Source organism: Amblyomma americanum, chromosome 4 (genome assembly GCF_052857255.1).
Source record: "Amblyomma americanum isolate KBUSLIRL-KWMA chromosome 4, ASM5285725v1, whole genome shotgun sequence".
In the NCBI taxonomy this organism is placed as follows: Eukaryota; Metazoa; Arthropoda; class Arachnida; order Ixodida; family Ixodidae; genus Amblyomma; species Amblyomma americanum.
The window spans coordinates 51,080,247-51,099,598 of record NC_135500.1 but is presented as its reverse complement, the minus strand read 5'-3'; the positions used below and the strand labels follow the sequence as shown (position 1 = coordinate 51,099,598).

The 19,352-nt window shown below is 47.4% G+C and overlaps 1 protein-coding gene across 1 annotated transcript in view; it reads left to right on the top strand.

Moving 5' to 3' along the window:
* LOC144129490 (uncharacterized) overlaps positions 1-19,352 on the top strand; it is an 84,796-nt gene that overhangs the window by 16,884 nt on the left and 48,560 nt on the right. Inside the window, exons 5-9 of the mRNA XM_077663657.1 lie at positions 2,947-2,953; positions 4,095-4,234; positions 5,022-5,051; positions 5,933-5,974; positions 16,235-16,489. Coding sequence (XP_077519783.1) covers positions 2,947-2,953; positions 4,095-4,234; positions 5,022-5,051; positions 5,933-5,974; positions 16,235-16,489 — 474 coding nt within the window. The remainder of the gene's footprint in view (positions 1-2,946; positions 2,954-4,094; positions 4,235-5,021; positions 5,052-5,932; positions 5,975-16,234; positions 16,490-19,352) is intronic.

Below are 19,352 nucleotides of genomic sequence, written 5' to 3'. Positions count from 1 at the left end.
GAAGAGCTGCAGAAAAATTTCGAACATCCGCTCATATCACACAGCACACTGTTTTTTTTTTTTGCATTTCGCCTCCACCGGAATGCTGACTCCGCGACTGGAATGCGATCCAGCAATCTCATGCAAATAGCCGAATCCGATGTGTGCTTATTCAGCTGCTCAGAAGTAGTACATGCATTAGTTGGCCATCATTTCACTTTATCCAAGAAAGACAAGAAGGGCTCTGGGAGTGAATGTTAACGTTATCGCATGGCCACGGAATGTGCATTCAGAGAGCAAAAGCCAGGATAGCTGAGCGGAAATATACACTTAGCTCCGCCAGGAGGCGATGCGCATCATTAAAAAACTGCAGAGCAATAACTGCACAACAGTAACTTTTCGAACACCAGAGGTATATGCCAGCAATAAGACCACTACGATAAAAGCTAATCGTTAGCGTGAGGTAACGCATAAAGAAGTGCGCATTCAAGAGAAAATTAAGGGTGGTCAAATATCATGCATACAATAAAATACAAAAAATCAATAGGTATTTAGGCAAGAGAATTAATGTAGGAGAGCAAGTGTGTACGGAATGGTACCATATCCGATATAATCATGACGGTAATGGGAGTAGGAGGACCAACAAAGCACGTATTCCGGTGCAGTATGGAAGACGAACTACAGACACCCCTACAACCGATGCGAAGCGACAAAGCAGATGGCCATGGACGTATAGCAGCTGTTGTGAACAATTTTAATGCTGTGCTGGAAAAGCCAGTCATCCTCATCACCTCAGCTGTACCGAAAGCACGGTGGAACACTGGCATTATACGGATTTACAAAAATTTTCACCATCCGGTTGTCGACAGTACCTGTGAAGAATAAGTATACTGTAGCCAAAACGCAGCACAATGTCAACACTTGGAATGGTTTCACGTGTGGCTCGGCTTCATGTTCGGGGTGACGTTCACTTTATTTCTCCAAGAATAAGAACCAAACTGCGCACAACGACGCGGCTCTCCTTCCGATCAATCTACTTCTTCGTCTGTTGCTTGTCCGTGTCAACATTGCTAACGTGCGTCCTGCAGTGGGCGTGGTCAGGCTGAATGTGATGAAGAGGAGGTACCGCACTAAAGGGAAACCAGTGTTAAAAATATTCACGTATTAGTTGCACAGTTACGTAACTTATGATGAGAACTGAAGGTAACAAAGACTGGTGCACTTGAAGGCATGTTTACTTTTATTTGCCTTAAGAATCGTACTCGTGTCGGAAGGAGTCATCGCTTCTTTTAAAGAAGGTGTCTACTTCTTTTCGCGGCTCTCGTGAAGGCGTCACAGAAGTGCCACTCACTGCAGAGGTGTCGAAAGGAAAAGGAAGGCCAACCAAAGGTTTCAGTTAAGATTGTTAGACGTTTCGGCTTCCTTGTTCAGTGAGCCTTCTTAAGTGAACGAAAGCCTAAAGCATGTGGCTTGGGGGCGTCGGAGTATCTAGCCTACGTAGGCGGGAAATCGACGGCGTTACGACCTACGGCTTTCTTCTCTTGTATGGAGGACTATCAGGGACTCCAGATATCGGATGGAAAGCCCCTTTTTGCTATGCGATCTTGTGTGTAGCGGCTTCCGCGTGTTTCTCGAGACGACGTCAAACCTTAGGTTTAATCCCAGGAGTAGTGAAGGGTAAGCCAGTTACTATGGGCTACGTTTAAAAAAGCGCCTGCATGATATGCTTTCACATTTCAGTGTTGAGCTGCTATTGTTAGAAGAGCGAGAAAAAAGGACCGTAAAACCCACACAGGTGGTCACATTTCAGTGAAGACACAATTGTAAAATACCGGAGTACTGAGTCTACGGCACTCGTCAAAGAACGCCGAAATTAATGCGAAGCTTTCCTTAGAGTCCTCGGACGTAAAACCAATCAACTACTCAGAAGCCAGTAACAGCTGGAACTAAGAGCCACTTACGCGTAGCATTGCCTGAAAGCGGGTGCATGAGGTATGAGTTCCGAAACTAACCTTCGCAGCCTCCACAATGTAGCAGTGCGATATTTCTATTCGCGCTTGTTTAACACTGTCGCGATTTGCCTCTCAATGGCACCATGCCAGTTTTACCAGGTACGAGTCGTGAAAAGAACCTGCTTTTTCAATTCAACGATTTCAACAAGTGTCTTGCTTATGGCACACAGCCTGGAGAAATTGTAATTTATTTTATTTTTCGCTTTATCAGGGGATATCGATGCCATCGATTTTGCCCACTCGTCGGGTAAGTTATTCTGGATTGTCTTGTTTATCTTTTGTGCTTTTTTTATTCTGCCATATTTGTACTTTGCGTTGGGTAACGCTCCCTATTTTTATTCTGCCAAATTTCTTATGCAACCGATCTTTCTTCTTGCTGTCTCATTACTCCTGGCCTCTAAGTGAAATAATTTATATTTCGCCAAGAAGGCTGAATAGCATCTTATCATTTTTCTCCGTAGCAGATATGCTGCAGCTTTGCACAATACACGTGAGTTTGCTGTCAACGGAGTAGCAAAGGCGATTTCGGTGAAGGAGGGCGGCCACTATTAAGGGCGTGCTTTGTGGAATGACTGTTTAACGTTCTTACAGGAGGCAGAGTTCTGCCTTTGTTTCCAACGCACCGGTTAGGCATATTTTGCTGAAATTTAGTCATGTGACACTAAGCCATTCATGCACTTCAAAGAAGGTGAGAGCATTGCAGCGCTAAGAATTCAGTGCTGCAAGAAGTCAGTTCCTTCATCAACTGTTCTTTTGCTTTGTAGGCTTTCTTTTGGCTCGAGTGCTCATTTTTTAAGGTTTTTTTCTAGCTTTAAACAGGCAAGTTTATGGAGACATTTCTTTTATCGTTCAAAAGACAGCTACGGTCGCCTGGTTATGGGTGGCTTCTGGTTGTTTGATGCTAAGCAATAAAGATCAATTTCACATCCCTTTTGCTCCTTTTTTTCGTTTTCAGATTCCAGGTAGGTGTCTGGCTCACGTAGTCATGCTTCATTAGTTTCTTTTATATCTTAGTTCGCATCAGTGATCTGTGTTTCTTTTGAAACTTTAACCTCTAAATCCGTCAGAGCCAGCCTCTTACTGCAATAGAAAAAACGTAAGCAGTGTATGATAGTTTCCTACTTATCGTAGTGATCTGTTGCAGAACAAATGAAGCACACATTACTGGTGACTTCAGCTTACAATCCTACTTGGTAGCACCGGGTTTTAGAGCATAAAATTCCAGTTTAATCTTACAATTTCATTTAACTATATCCCGTTCGCATAAACAAGGAGACGTTAGTCCTCGCAAAGTGCACTTATTACGCAGAAATTGAGAAGGCGTTCAAATGGTATGCCGAGCGTTAACATTAAGAAAGTCTAGTGACATCGCGAAAGAGTTGAAAATACTGAACAGATCGCTGGTGCTTTGAAAAAAAGTGATATCGAAGCATTTTCATTTTTCAGTGTTCATTATTTCAAGCTTAAGGTTCGGGCTAAAAAGCGCAGCTATAGCTGTTTACAATCCATAGAACCTACGAGTCAAGCATGATTTCTGATAACAAACACTCTTAATTTTTGTATTCTGTTCGCTTGTAGTTTTTTTTCGTCCTCTTACAAAGTTACTTTCATTGTCCCTTTTTTGTTTGCTTAATCGTTTCTGTTGCCGTGTCTGTTTTTGTGGCAGTATATGCCTGTTGTGTTGCCTGTTGCCAGGCGCTGCCACTCGAGCCTGTTGAGGTTTCGGCAGGCCCGCATTTGTATTCCTGCACTGGAAGTAAACAATACTCATATTATTATTAATTAACTTTTCACTTTCTTGCTTGATTTCTGAGAGAAAGGAGCAATGTGCGACTGAGCGCTAGTCGCGTCCTTCTCAAGACTCCTGGCGACACCCTATTTTCGGTGATTCGTCCACTCAACTCCTTTCATTATGTCCCGAGCACGCCACATTATCAGCTGTCAAGTGCTGATTTTACGGTGACAGTACCTGACTTTAGTGTCGGCACAATACGAAGAATCAAGCCGCTCGGTCCTCTTGAGTCGTTTCCTTTCTTTAATGACAGTAGGCGCAGGTGTAATGTTGATGCCGCGTAAGAGCGAGCGACCTCCCTTGTGCTGCAGCACCCGTTCGGGCGGCCGCGTCAGCTCGTGGTGGCTGGTGCCCGTGGTGGTGCTCGGCGCGTGCGCGGGACTGCTCCTGCTGGCGGTCGCGGCGCTGGGCACCACTTACACCTACCGATCCGTCATCGCACGCATCGCCGGTGAGCGTCTGCTTCTCTCCCACTCGAGGAGGGGCGAACAGAGACCCTCTGAGTGTCAGCAGCAGAGCACTCGAGATGCATCTGCAGGAATGTCACTGAAGCCTGTTTCAGGGACACACCTGTTCTCACTATGGCACGCAGTGGCGGCATTCGGGAAGACAAATGCTTGCGCCAAATGTTCTCAGCAGTGAGCCTGTTCTCGGTACTCACTCCGTTTTCTATCCTGTGGACAGAATGCTGGCAACTGAAAGTTCCGCACTTCCCATCCGTCTGCCACTGTAATTGCCGTCGCGTCCTGCGCACCAGAGATATTGTCAAAATGAGCTATCTGGTATACTGCATGAGGCTAAATCAGAGAGACAACACGCAATAAAATATTTTAAAAACGAAGAGGACGAGTGCAGTATTTCTCGCGGTTCGTACGTAATACATTTCGTTCTAATATAGATTTCCACTAATACTCAACGACTTCTTGTTTCCATCCCAAAGTACGATGGGACGGAGCAGAAGCGACACTTATTTTAGACTTCGAATCTGGGGTGCATTGGGAGACTGTAGGCGCAGGAAAGACGATCGAGCATTTGTATCTCTGGCTATATTTCAGGGATTGACGTTGGCTTCTGCTAGACAAATGTCAAAGCTTGCTCTTCCTTTGGGTGCAGGCCATTGCCTCTGCAGATGGAATGGGTAAAACATGAAGAGGGGATCGAACTGCGCAATACATAGACGCTTTGCTTCCGCTTTCCATCGACTAACGTGGCGACTATACTGCATTTTTTTTCACCAGCTGCCGAAAGAGCAGCGAGTCAGCACTTGGGTAAGTCACCGCGTTGAGCAGGCGCCTTGGTATCCCCCGAAGTTTATTATAGCGGTCTATACAAATAAATCGGTAAAATATTTTGACACCTGCGAAATACAGCCAAGAAAATAAACTCCCTTCGGTGGCTGTTTCATTGTTTTCTGTGGGCATGCGTGCGTTAATAGAGTGTGTTACGTGGTATAATGCAAATGAACAGAGTAAAGAATAACCTGCCGTCAGTTTACTTGCAAAAAAACTTGGAGTACGCTAAGCCTTCATTACAGGCGTGGGAGTGCCTCTGAGCAATGTGCTCTCGTAATCAGTAAGTGGTGGGACCATGGAACTTGAAAAATTAGCTTAGTAAAAACGGGCTGAAACGAGGTCCTGTCATGGGACAAATTCTATTACGCACCGGTTCTTTATTTTGATTACATTTCATAGGCGGACACAAATGCATGTATGCATAAAACGTCTAATGTAAAATCAATCAGAGCTGGAATCGCTTTATGGAATGCACCTAAAATATTTCGCGCCTAAAGCATTACCTGCAAGCCTCCATTCTCAAAAACACAAGTTTGCCTTGGCAACACTGTTTTTTTTCGTCAAGAAGAATGTTAAACAGGCGTTTTGATTGCATAGTAGGCATTATATCTCTGATCAAGTGATATTATAACGCTGGAGAAATCGCCAATCATAAAACTTTTCTACCGGATTAGTGTTGCGCAAATGGCTGGCCGGCTCTTGGTTCTAATTAGTAATAGGCGACATAAAACGCGTTACATAATTAGAAAAGTGCTCAGATGAAAGAAATCCTTTCGCCAAGATCTATTGGTTTCGCCTGGGGCTCCTAGCCTATCTCACAATGTAAAATCCGCTGAAACGCGCTTTCTACCCTACAGCAGACCTTGGAAACAGGAGCGCCTTCATGACGGAAGACGATGGTACGTCCTCAATCACAAATCTTCTATCTTATGTTATGTTATTTCATGTTATATCATCTTGCATTATGTTCGCTATGTTATGTATGTTATTTTAAATTATATGGGTTTTAACGTCCCAGGGACTGAGACTATGAGGGACGCCGTATAATGTAGGGCTGAGGAATAGTTTAAACCACATGGGAACTTTTATCGCCGACTGACACCGAAGAGCTAAGATGCCCCTCTTGCGTTTTCCCTCCATCGAAACGCCTAGACCTGATATTGTTCCTTCTTTACTACGGTGCCGGAGTAGAGCATTCGCGTTTTTTGGTTTGTCGGCTACCACTGACATGAAAGAGCAGATAGAGAAATAGTATCCGTCCCCGTTAGGCCTCAAGAACTTACGTACTCTAAATCTAGTTGGTCCATTGCGTGAGACAAAAGGCAACAGCGCTGAACGAAACGAACTTGGAACGGATGCACACCACCACGGCGTAAAACACCGCCTGAACAAGAACAAAAAGTGTGCCAACAAAAGCCCCTCCTCATGCTGAAGGAACAAGGACAGCATTCCACGTGTCCAGGCGGATAGGTGGAGGAATTAAGAAAGCCCTCCCTGCGCAAATTACTGCCACCACTCGGCCCCACTCTTAGCGAGAAATGCGGCATTGACGTAAGAATGGGCGCTGGCTTGTCGGCTATGGATATTAACGCGAAAGCTCGTGTTGCAGAAAATGCGGCGTCGTGTTCGTCATCGACGCCGTTTACCGTGGACGAAAAGCCCACGAAAAATGCGCACAGCAACGCAACCTAGGATTCTGATGATGCACCCAAGTCACCTCATGTAACCATATGGCGTCATCATAACCTTCCCACCAGATTGTGAGCAAACTGACCACTGTGACAGGTGGTTGTTAATTTAATGGTTGCTTACGAGAGGTTACTCAGGAATGGCAGCCTGTGTCACATAAGCCCCACCGGTGGCACCGCCTGCCATTGTAGGGCAGTGCCGCATTGCTTAACTGCTGCACCACTGCGCCTGCAGGGGTACGAGAACTCCCAGGGACCTATGAATGTAAAGTCGAGAATGACCAATTCGGCACATATGGGCATTACCCTATTCAAGCTGTCGCTTCATACCCTTAGGACGGAGCTTAAACGTCCCATCCAATTTCTTTTCGTACCACCAGTGGCAGGGAATATTTTTAAATGGCGAGGTTGGTACTATGGCCTGCAGTTTGTGCTTCTGGGAAATAGAGGCCGACTGTTTGCTCTATCTCCATTTCTGGTGAGGCAGTGAAAACGCGCTCGAAGAAATCACCATCTTGATCCTGGCTAAGCCCACGGCTGGGCACAGACCTTTTTCCATATCTCTCCAATTAACCCTGTCCTGTGCCAGTTGCAGCCACCCTATTCCAGAAAACTTCCTAATCTCATCTGTCCACCTAGCTTTCTGCCGCCCTCTGCTGCGCTTGCCATTAAAAACCATAGGTTATCTTTCATTCGCATTACACGTCCTGACCAAGCCAATTTCTTCCTCTAGATCTCAGTTAGGATGTCATTAATCCGCGTTTCGTCCCTGACCCACTCTGCCATCTTGGTGCCTCGTTACGTTACACGTGTCATTTTCATTTATATAGCTTGCTGCGATGTCCTTAAGTTTTAACTTGAACACTTCTCGTTACCCGCCACGTTTCTGCCCAATAGGTGACTACCGCCGAGATACATCTGTTATGTACTTTTCACTTGAGTTATATTGGCAAATTGCCATTCATGATCTGAGAGAACCTGCCAAATGCGCTCCACCCTATTCTTATTCTTCTAGATATTTCACTCTTGGGATTCGGATCTGCGGTCACTGCCTGCTCTAAGTAGACGTATTCTCTTACCATTTCCTGCACCTCGCTACCAATCGTAAAATGTTGTCTCCTTCCGAGACTGTAGAACATTACTTTGGTTTTCTGCATATCGATTTAAGGCGAAAGCTTTACTGGTCGCGAACTTGCGATTTCGCCGTGGCGGTGCTCCGAGGAGGCACATGACGTCACGACGCGCGCCTGCCGCGGAGCCGAACCAGTCTAGCCGGGCCGGCAGCCGCTGGCGCACTCGGCGCGAAATAGAGACGTGCTCCAAGCCTCCTACGCACATAGATGTAATTAGATTTAATAAGTAGTCATCACTGGCACTGATATTAGTTATAGAACTTTGAAAACGCGGAGGCGGTCAGCGCTTGGCGCAACCAATTGTGAAGTAGAACGGAAGAGCGTGAAAGTTGGCAGTCTTCCATATAAAAAACCGTCGTTAAAGAAGCCACAGGAAGGAGAATAAATTGATAATGACGGCGCTGAACTTAACTACTGTTTCTTGATAGGAAAATACGCAACATTAAGTATGATTTAAATATGATCACTTACCCAGAGAAGTCGCCGATGCTCTTCTAATAATAAGGAAAGGTAGTGGTTATGTTAGCCAGCCATTCGCAGACTTACCGTTTAAGGAATTGAAACTGCTAGATAGACTTTAGCGATACGCTTAAATCATCCGTGGGTGATCTAAGCGTCTAGCATTGATAAGTGCTTCGGTCAACACAATACGCATATTCGTATGCCTGAGGTTTGTGTACATCATAATGCGCATTTTCATCATAAAAGGCAGTTGTAAGTTCAGCGAATTATTGGTCCATTCCTTCTGTGCCTTGTGTTTTTGCAGTGCTGGATTTAAATATGCACTTAATTCTGACTATTACGTACATCACTCGGAGAACCCTCACCTGCTCAGGAACGCCGACTTAAGTAGGTTACAAGGCCTTTAATCGCCCGAATACAAAACTCAGTGTCTAAATTTGTGCATCCCCTAAGGCTATAGACCCAGGATATGTTTTCCCAACTGAAACACAACCGTGTGCCGATTCATGTGCTGCGTTAACCCTACCCGCTCTGATAAACGTCGCATCAAACAGCTTGTCGTCGTTCCTTTTAAACGGACACACCTGCTTTGGCAAGTATCGTGCTGATCGCAATAAGAACGTGCAGACCAATATATTTACTCCACTAGTCTGGTTCTAGCAGTGTGGCCCGTTCCGCATAGTCAGCGTCCAAGTCTCTCGAAAATTGCAGGAGCTACTATCATCGTCACCTCTTCGAAGCTTAAGTCTTCAAATGTTGAGAGCCCCAGTGCGCAGCTTAAAAACAAGCCTCTGAGCCTGTATGTTTTTAACAAGAATTGTAACCCTGCCGCTCGTGAGAGCTTCAGGCTGCAATACACGAGGGCCGGACAGAACCGCAAATGTAGGAAGGTAAGAGCGCGCCACCGAGCACCGTGGCCTCTACCGGCTCAGTTGTTAGGCCTGCACCAGATAGACCACACTCGCGGAGGAAGGGAATTTCAGAAGAGAAGCCCTGACGTCTCATTCTATGAAGCCGGAAACGAGGTTAGCGCGATGTTGTCCGAGCACATTCCTCGCCCTTTCTTACTTATTTTTCTCCGCCGCTTCGCTTGCGCGCGAGATTCAAATCAAGCGATGGAGACGGCTGAAAGAAACGCCAGCGCGAATGGTGCTTGGTTTCTGGCCGTTTTTCACGTACGAGAAACTCTAATAATCCCGGAAATATTAGTGTGAGACAATCGGCTGCTCCCAGGTATTGCTCTTGACTGCGTCGTTTCTGCGTCATCTCCGCTCTCTTGCTTGAACGAAACATCCTGGCCTTGGTCATAATCAAGTACCATCCGGCGAAGGCGCTTATCGTAACTGTGGTAAGCGCGGGACGAACTTTCGCTTTGAAATATTGCGCCGGCCCACCAAGATATGCAGTGTCCTTCGCCGCTTTTGCCTGCGTCGTTTTGCGAGGGGGCAGCAGTGCGTCCGTGCGGCTCCTTGCAGGCTGCACTCGGCGAAATATTGTTACATGACGGCAAGCCGATGAATACAGTACGACATGTCGGACGGTGACGCGTGATTTAATGGTGGACGGCCTGGCACGAGCGCTCCGCCCGCGCCACAGCCCACCTCGTCGTCTCTTATTCCGTGACACGACCCGGGGCCACCGAGCAATCGTCCCGATCGCGCTAACTAGAAGAACGGCAGTAACGATGAAACGCAGAACGCGACGATGGGCGTGGCAGAAGGAATGAATAGGGAAGATAGGAAGGTGAAGGGTTTGCCGCCACGGTGGATGAAAAGATTACCAGGTGAGCCCTGGTCCACGAAGCTTTCGAGCCAGAGGTTACCTGAAGACGAAGGCCGAGGTCTATGAACGCACCGAACGGCATTGGCAGGGGGGCTGTGCTAGGGCACGCAGGCTGACTCTCGGGTCCGGGGGGTTATAGGGTCTCGTTGTGGCGGCTGAGTAATTTCGTCGCGTCTTCTGGTCGGGGCGGGGGACGGGATTACGGTAAACGGCGAGGTCTGTTCCGGTCTGGCGGGCTGGGTACGGCCAGGCGGTGCGGACAGGAACACACGGCCAACTACAATGACAGACGCCGAACACCGAAGCGCCAGGACCAGGCGATGATTAACCCGTGCCCCACAACAAATGTTACGTGACGGCAAGCTGATGAATGCAGTGCGACATGAGAGATGGTGATGGCATCATTTAAAGGTGGACGGCCTGGCGCGACGCGCTCCTGCCCGTGCTACTGCCCACTTCTTTGTATTCTAGTCCGTGACAATATAATGGTATACTTACATGTGGTCACCAGATATTCGCGTTTACCGCATGAATAGCAGCTAAGTATGGTAAGGCGGATACTTGGGCAAGTTGGTACATCTTGAAGAAGGAAAAAGAGCGCAGAAACACAAAAAAAGAAATATCACTTCGGCACACCGCGTTGTACTGTCGTGTTCTTGCTTCGTCCTGTGTTTTTGCAGGAAGTGAGCAGAGTGGCTGAGGGAGCAAACTCGGGTGAATGACATCCTAGTCGAAATCAAAAGGAAGAAATCGGCTTGGGCAGGGCATGTAGTGTGCAGGCAAGATAACCGCTGGTCTTTGAGGTTAACGGAACATATTCCAAGAGAAGGCAAGCGTAGCAGGGGTGGCAGAAAGTTACTTGGGCGGATGCGATAGAGAATTCTGCGGGCATACGGTGGCGGCAGCTGGCAAACGACAGGTTTAATTGGCGAGACATGGGAGAGGTCTCTGTTCTGCTGTGAATGTAGTCAAGCTGATGACGATGATGATGATTAATCATGCTCTCTGATGGCTAGCACAGCCCTCTCAGTTTTATGGTGAATGAGAGCACACGCGCCTACTTCTGGTCGAGTCGTGAGCAATGCTGCAATGCATGGTCGCACCTCAGCTTAGTGTTCAGCCTGCCTTGTAAGCTGCTCTTGATGTTGAGTGTTGAATAGGCACGGGCAGCTGGCTATGCCAACAATGCCTTTTACTGTAGGAGTGAGGGCAAGAATTTTTTCTGATACAGCAGCGAGGATGGGCAAATTACTAAAAAGTTTGAGTTCTTGGCCCGGAATGGTTACTTTAGGCTCATGTGTCCATAATGGTGGCGGTCCCAACAACAGCTTCTGAATTACAACTCAACGGGAGCCACTTATAGAGGTGTAGGAAGCGGGGAGGGTCGAGAGTGCCTATAGTAGGAATGTCGTGAAGGATTTATGGGGGTGGGGGGGCAGGGGGTCGTCCCGAACTCTAAAAGCTAGAAATTTTATTAGGAAAACCATGCTGAACCGCATTTTGTGGAAATAAAAGTTCAAGAAATGCATGTTTCGAATGGGGCCACCCTCTCAAAGAGTGAACCAAAAATGATCCCCTGCAGCACTGCAACGTAGCATCTTTCACATCTACAAATGTAGTATGGTGCACAGTATGCATGAGCGTAGCGTTTCAGATTGTTTCTAGAAGTTTGGGAGTACCCGTTTTCTACAGATTTTTTTTTAGGTTTCACGTGTTGCACATTATTTCAATGCCGTTTTTCATGTTTAACGCGCACAGCTACAGCTGTTCACACTAATTTTCTCTACTTGGTGAAATCCTATCTTGTAATGTGATTGCATTGTAGCACGCTTAACTTGTGATCCACAATATTGACAATGAAGTCATTTTATGCGACCTGTAAACGCTTCGAATTATTTTTCTTTAACCTAACCAGAGGCACCCTTCAGATTCCATGCACATGCGCATTCTCATTTCACGAAATACTTCTTACCACAAAGAGCACTATTACAGAGCATGGGCACAATAACGCAAGTGAGAAAAAGGTTCCAAACGCAGTTAATGCGTTATGCAAAACGAACTCCAGAAACTATTTGGACAGCTTAAACATTATCGCTGTCTTAAAGTGTGAAAATCCTTCGCCTTTTTGGCGCTTCTTGACCCTGACCATAGCCAGACCGTTGCAAAAGCTGCCTGAAGAAACTGATCTAGAAACGGCGCATGGCCAAAAATACAGATTTCACACAAAAATGAACAAATGCCATTGAGCCCGGCACGTTCCAGAAGCAAAGAGCTCGCTAGACGCTTCAAACATTACACGCTTCAAGCGGGCATGCAGCGGCATGGAAAAAAGCGGCTCTTTCCAATATCGCTCTCCGTCAAAGTCATGCCCCCCCCCCCCTTCACAGTGACGCAGACACCCAAACACAAAAAATGGCAGCTATATTATAATCAACACTAATTACGATCGCTGCAGCGTTGTAAGAACGCGTGCAAAAGTAGCAACGCGATTTCACTGCCAACGGAAACGGGAGCGCGAGTGGCGCGTGCACACGCACTGGCACCCACACGCACACTGCATGCACAAGACACAAAACATTCGCACAGTACGCCGATGACCACTCTTTAGCGAACACCGCACTGAATTCCTGGCGAACGTACAGCTCGATTGCCCCTCAGTGAAGAGCGACAGCGCCGAGCAGCGGCGCAGTAGACGAAACCCGCGAGCGACCGTTGTTGCCGTGTGCGCTTGAATCCGTGCACGCAACAGCGACACTTCTGCACTAAACGCCAGCTTGTGAGCACGACCAAAAACATACTCGAGCAGTTAGCTAGAGTACGCCTATGGGTTGCCCCTCTCACGGTACTATACGCCGCGGCCCGCTGCTGCCGGCCGGTTTATAAACAGCAACTATGACGCCTTTGTTCAGCTGCGCCCGGACAATATGACCTCCCTATGGAGAAAAACCACGTGTTTTCCTCCACACTTTTCTATCAGGGTGTTCTGCTTAGTTTTCCTTCCTCCAGACCACACACGTGCTATCACGTGATGCGCAAATCATCGACCGAAAAATGCGATTAACACCGTGGCCTAGATTCCGCATCGGTTATAACGTTGGCAGTTTCGCGATATGAAGGGGAAAAAACGGTAGGCATGGACAAAATTCCTCCACTTCCCGCCTTAGTGTCAGATGGAGATGTGAACATGGTCTCTGGAGGTAACCTCTACCATCGGGACGTACCGTCTCAAATCAACTTTGATCACGTGACCGCAGATGTGTGGCTTTCTACACTGGTTAGGTGGGCGGATGAGATTAAGAAGTTTGCAGGCATAGGGTGGGCGCAACTGGCAAAGGACAGGGTTAATTGGAGAGACATGGGTGAGGCCTTTGCTCTGCAGTGGGTCCAGTTAGGCTTATGATGATGATGATGATTCTATCTCGCGTGATTCTCTCGCATAAGCCTGTGTGGTTAACTCTTTGGCCTAGAGCGTGCGGAGAGTGGGAGTTTTCTGTGACGGCACTGATACGGCAGGGACCGACGCCGTTTAGCAATGGGCAAAGTTATTTATTAGAGCTGTCGCTGCATCAGTAATTGAAGTGAAATACAGGTACGGAGTTTGCCGAAGACTTCGTAACTATCAGGGCTGCCTGCTGTGATGGCTGGATAGTGCAACAGAACAGCTGCTCCATGCTTTGTACATACAGCAGTAAGAGTGAACAAGACTTGCTCTTGTGCGAAAAGCGTCGTCGTCGGCATCGTAGCGACTCAAATGAGAAGGCTCTTCCTTGCCGCAAGACGCAGTACCTCGCTCGTGGTGACGCGGCTCTTAATAATGAGCTTTGACTGCCAGTGTCTGGCCAAGTTGCACACGTAGGCCTGGTTCACAAAGGCCTTCCAAACGACGCTTTAGTGCTGTTGAGGTGCGGGGCACGGAGCTCTTTCGTTTTCCCATCAAAGCCAGAAAAGAAATGTAGCGTACTTACAAGCACAGCAGCGCACAAAAGATGGGGACAGAGTAAACAAAGGACAGATAAGGAATTCAGCGCTCGTACTATAGTGTGTCTACTCTGTCCCTGTCTTTTTGTGCAGTGCTATGCCTGCAATTATGTACTAACACGCCCAAACCGTCAGAATAATCAATTACAGCTTGTTCCGCATTTTTACGCACAGCGTAAAATGCTTGTCTCAGCTGAGCCAGTGAATTGCTCGAGCTCAAATTTCGCACAGAAAGGGTATTTGGTCATCAGTGTTTATACTACATTTCTTGGTGGCACTTGCCACATTCTACCAGCAGTCGGATGTTCCCATCGTCTGCGGCGACAACAAGCAGATGACCCAGAGATGACACCGGCGGCGCCATATCGCCCCCCCCCCCCCCCCCCTGGACATTTCATTTACCAAATCTAATTGGCAGAGTTGCTACAAACAAATGAGATGGCAGGTGCCTTCGCTAGCATAGCGGCTTGGTTTGCTTTACCGTGGCTGCATACGCTGCGAATATCCGAATTTTTCTGATCGAATAAAGCAAGTATCCAAGACAAATGTAGTATAAAACAATGCTGCTGACCAGATTCTATTTGTGAGCGAAATTCTCCAGTAATTCATTGCAATACGCTGTACAGCTGCCTGGTTTCGTCTGTGTACTTCTCTTTGCGCGGTTCCTGAGCCTTTGTGACGAGGAAAGGCGGTAGTCAACCTTTTCCGGCCTAATGGAGGGACCAGATGAGAGATTAATGCCTTGCGCTCTATTTCGCGAAGTATACGCGGTTATTTGACCGGCAGAGAGCGCGGATTAGCTGTCAACTTTGCTGCGGTTTGCACTAGTCGGTGGTCACACGTAGAAAATGGATATATGGCGGCATGAACAACCCCCTCCTCCCTCCCTATCTTGTGTTTTGTTCCTTGCGCGCGGAACAGCCGTCGCTTTACTCTTTCTTGGTTCAACCGAACGTGTCCCGTGTTTAAAAATGCTCGCGAATACCAGCTGTACGACGGCAGTCATCGCAAAAATGACGACGCTCGCCAGACCAAATGTTTTTGGAAGCTTTCTGGTAGGCTTTGAAGCCCTATGCTAATGAAAGGCCCAATTAGCACCCTTCTCACGTGAACTTGCATGCAACATTCAGATTATAGTCGTTATGGCAGTGAATCCTACTGCTAATCCACAGGCGTTCCTATATGCATAAAAATTCGTCAATAAGTTTTCATTCAGTCAATCCATATGGTGGCCAGTTTTCACTGCATGCAGCAGACAAAGAGACCAGGATGTAGGCCCATCAAGTACTGGCTCGTTCCAAATCACTTTCCAGTGAAGCGCAGGGCTGGAATAAATGACTCCTTTCCAAACGGTACTTATATTCAATTATTTAGTCACTGAAGGTTTATTACAGTTTTCGTCTGACAAATAGCTTCGGCGACGAAAACAAGGTCCGGTTCATAGCGTCCAGGACAAGACTCGTCACCCGTAGAAGACGACAACGCGAGCAGCGACCCACAGAGCAGTTGATAGGACAAGAAAAGAAAACAACAGGACCAGCGCTATCCTGTTGTTAGCGCTGGTCCTGTGGTTTTCTTTCCTTGTCCTCGTCTTTTGCGTTACTTACGCTTAAGTAGGTATCACCAACTGGCCCGTCTTGACATCGAGTTGAAAGGCTCTAGAAAGGAGGCTACTGGTTTACTCGTGGCGCAGTATAACACATTGTAAAAGAAGGTGCGTTTGGACAAGACCTCGAATGAAACTTTGTGAACACTTCCCTGAGAGCAGGAAACGCCTTTCTGGTTATGTTTTTGCGGAATGTGCGATTACATATTTTGGAAGAATATCTTTCAACATCGCAGTTGCTGTAATATTTCATGGTCTCTAGCAATGTCGGATACGCTGTGTGGTACAAACTTTTCGATTTAAGGGAAGAAGAGATAATTTCGTAATGTTGTATACGCATTCATTTCTCAAAGTGACGCAGATCTTCCGCTTTGCCATAATTTCTTAGCAGATAAGAAGGATATAAATTCGAAAAGGAAAGGATCTGCCTATTATGCGTGCTCGATGAGACATGCATAGCGTTCGCGGCCAGCGTGCTCCACCAAAGCGTTGGCTTGCCCTCCCACCAAGGCCAAGCCATGGCCCTCCTGCCAGGCATACCCGAATACAGCGACGACCGGGACGACGTAGCCGACGATGGGGCCAACGGGCCGCGGCCCCGGCTGTGGTGCTTCCTGCGGCGCCTGGACCCGTCACCCTCTCCGGCGGGCGGCACCGCGGCGAGGGCCAGTGCTGCCCCCAGGGGTCTCTGCTCCGCGCTCGTCTACCAGGGCGTCCGGGTCCTCTGGAGGGACGCCCAGGCCAGCATCGACGTCGTCCAGCCCTGTGAGGAACGCGTAGTTGCAGCGAGCGCTGCCCTCTGGCTCAGATTGCGAATGGCTTCCCCAAAGCTTTGTTGTTAACATACTTGGCATTGAACCGTCTGTTGCTCCCACATCCTGGATTAGATTTTAAATTGGCAGTTGAGATACTTCTCGGTTCATAATGGCACCAAGAAAACAGACACGAATGAAAAAAAAAGAAAGTGGCACAAGCTAGGTCGCGTTACGCTTTGCCTGCACTGCATAGACGAGAAGGTAGAGGGAAAAAAACATTAAGCAATACCGAAAGTTAGGGAGTTCGAGTACATTTATGTTGAAAAATAGGATAAAGGGAACACGACAGGCACGTCGTCCTATCCTTCCTTCTTGTTCTTATTGCGCTATTTTTTTATCCTGGAGAAAGAAAAACCCACATGTATGGACGCCTAAAGAGCGTCATCTGTTGCGAGTGCGACAGCATTAGACGCCCTTGATGTCTTTACATTGAGCTTTGTGTCATGCATACTTTTTGCCAACTACTGCAGGTCTGTGTACGGAAGGAAATATTCACAATTTGTAAATTTTTTCTCCCTGCGAGCTCTGCTACTAACTGCCCGCTGATATTCCTAGCGCCTATGCCATAATCGCCTACTGCCAGGTCTCCAGCCATGCTTCTTTGCAACCTTAGGTTTGAGGTCGCCCACCGTACAGTGTGCTGTGTTTTTGCTCTGCTCATTGCCGATTCCACGCTTTCATAGAAGCTTTTGACCATCCCGTCATGATTGCTGGATGCAGGCCCGTGCAATATTCAGTTTGTATCTTTTATTAAGACTAATAACGACAACTGTCACCCTGTAGTTAATACTGCAGACTTCCTCTATGTTGCCAGCTATGTCCTGACTGATGAAGAGTCCCACACCTAGTTCTCATCTGCCAACTAAAACATGACAGCATAGTACGTGCCTGCCCTTTGACACTGTACACACTAAACACGAATGACACGAGATAAGAGGTGTATCGGTGTTCGTCCGCTTTAAAACACCGCATCGCCAGACGAGAATACCGGTAAAACGGTGCGCATGACATCATAAACACCAAAGCATCACCAGCTAGTACTGACGGTGAGCAAACGAGGTCCGCAATCGTTCATCAGCCGTCTCTAACGGAGTGGTTGTCGCCATTCGGAACCTACCGAACGGTGTAGAAAAAAACACCGCACGGCAGCTGGGACGGAGCGAGGTCGAATTCCTGCTGCTGTGCAAAAGAACGTGCCAGTGGAACTGTGTACTTTTATCTGTTTAGCTTAGTTTCGGAACGAAGCAGCAAGTTTTGGTTTCGGTCGAGATGCAATCGACAGCAGGCGGCGCAAAGGATAAGACGGCGAGAGAGTCGTGAGTGCGGACCATCCGTGGTGCGGACGCTGAAACTGTGAGCGACGTAGGCGCTAGGCCTAGCAGCGCCAGCGGGGCTGTCTCGGATTGCGTCGCAGAATTGAGCACGGCGGGTTGTCTGCAGCCTCTCTTGGAACGGATATCGTGAGCGGCGACTTCGCGCTTGACACTGCTGCTTTTCGATGCGCGACGGAGAAAGGAAAGATGGATGCTTAAACGAGTTCACTGAAGTGGATATCGTAAACGACGGCTGAGCTTGCCCCTCGCTCTGGTTTGCGAATGGCGCTATGGCGCCGTTGTGAGCGAATTGAGACAAGCGCTGGCTTTGCCGCGCCCTTGGCCAGCGGGAGAGAAATTTCTACATCGACACTGCTGCCCGGAAGGATATTCTTGAATCCCTGCCGTCTCACATACGTCTCGCCGTCATGGTAAGTGATTTTGCGTCTGAAATATCGTACGAAAAAGACGTGAGCAGGCTTGTGTGGAGCGCTGAAGTACTGCGCTGCGGAATGGAGCAAAACATTAGCGCAGTTTTCTTAACGACGCGCTGCAAGTGTATGGGTTGTTTTATATGACTATGCGCCAGCGCTTGAGCACCTGCATTGTCAGTCAGTCCCACTGCCTGCTTTATAAGTTCGCCTTCATTCGCAAAGCACAGCACGAGCGCTCTGTACAAGCCTGCTTGCGTCTGCACTGAAGTACACCTTGCAAGCGGCTGTAGGTTTTCGGCATTTTTATTTTAGTGCCCACCGAAGCATTTGTGTAATTGTAGTTTGGATATGTGCAGCATTTTTGGCCACTCTTAATTTCATGCATGTTCGCAGAACGAGGTATGCGGCATCGCTATTAACATAAAAAAAAATCAGGTTGCTTTTTCTAAAATGCCATAATTCCCCACAAAAAAAAAACATAATTTTGCTTATCATGCGCGTCGCGGCAAATGAATGTGCTCAAAGCTTCTGAAGTGCATTCTTGTATTCTGCCGTCATTGATTCGGCCGCCACATTTAGAATTCCAATCTGATTATTTGTTGCTTTCAGTCAATGGCGCAATCTCTTTGTCACTGGAACACGAGTGAAAGCGAGAAAGCAATGGCTGTCAGTTCTTGCCTTATGTTCTGCGGTTCGTTGCGGCATAACTTCGATGGGTGCAGTATAAACGTGCTGTCACCATTTGTGAAAATAAAACAGCTGCGTTAATTTCAAAGCGTCACATACTTCATTGCCTTGCTCACCTATCATTATTGGAGTCAGTCATTCGAACGACATACATTTTATTCATAATGATTTGTTTGGTATCAAACCTGACTGGACATTGTTCTATACAGATTCTCATCTATGAAGAACTCCAAGGTTGCATCAGTTTAATCTACAAGCAGTACCAAACAGTTCAGAGTTAAGTCGCAAAGAACGATGGCCCCTGCAACACTTGTATAGGTATTTTTGTGCAAATAATTGGTGGACATAGGCAGGAACTGAAATTTTTGTGTGAAAATAG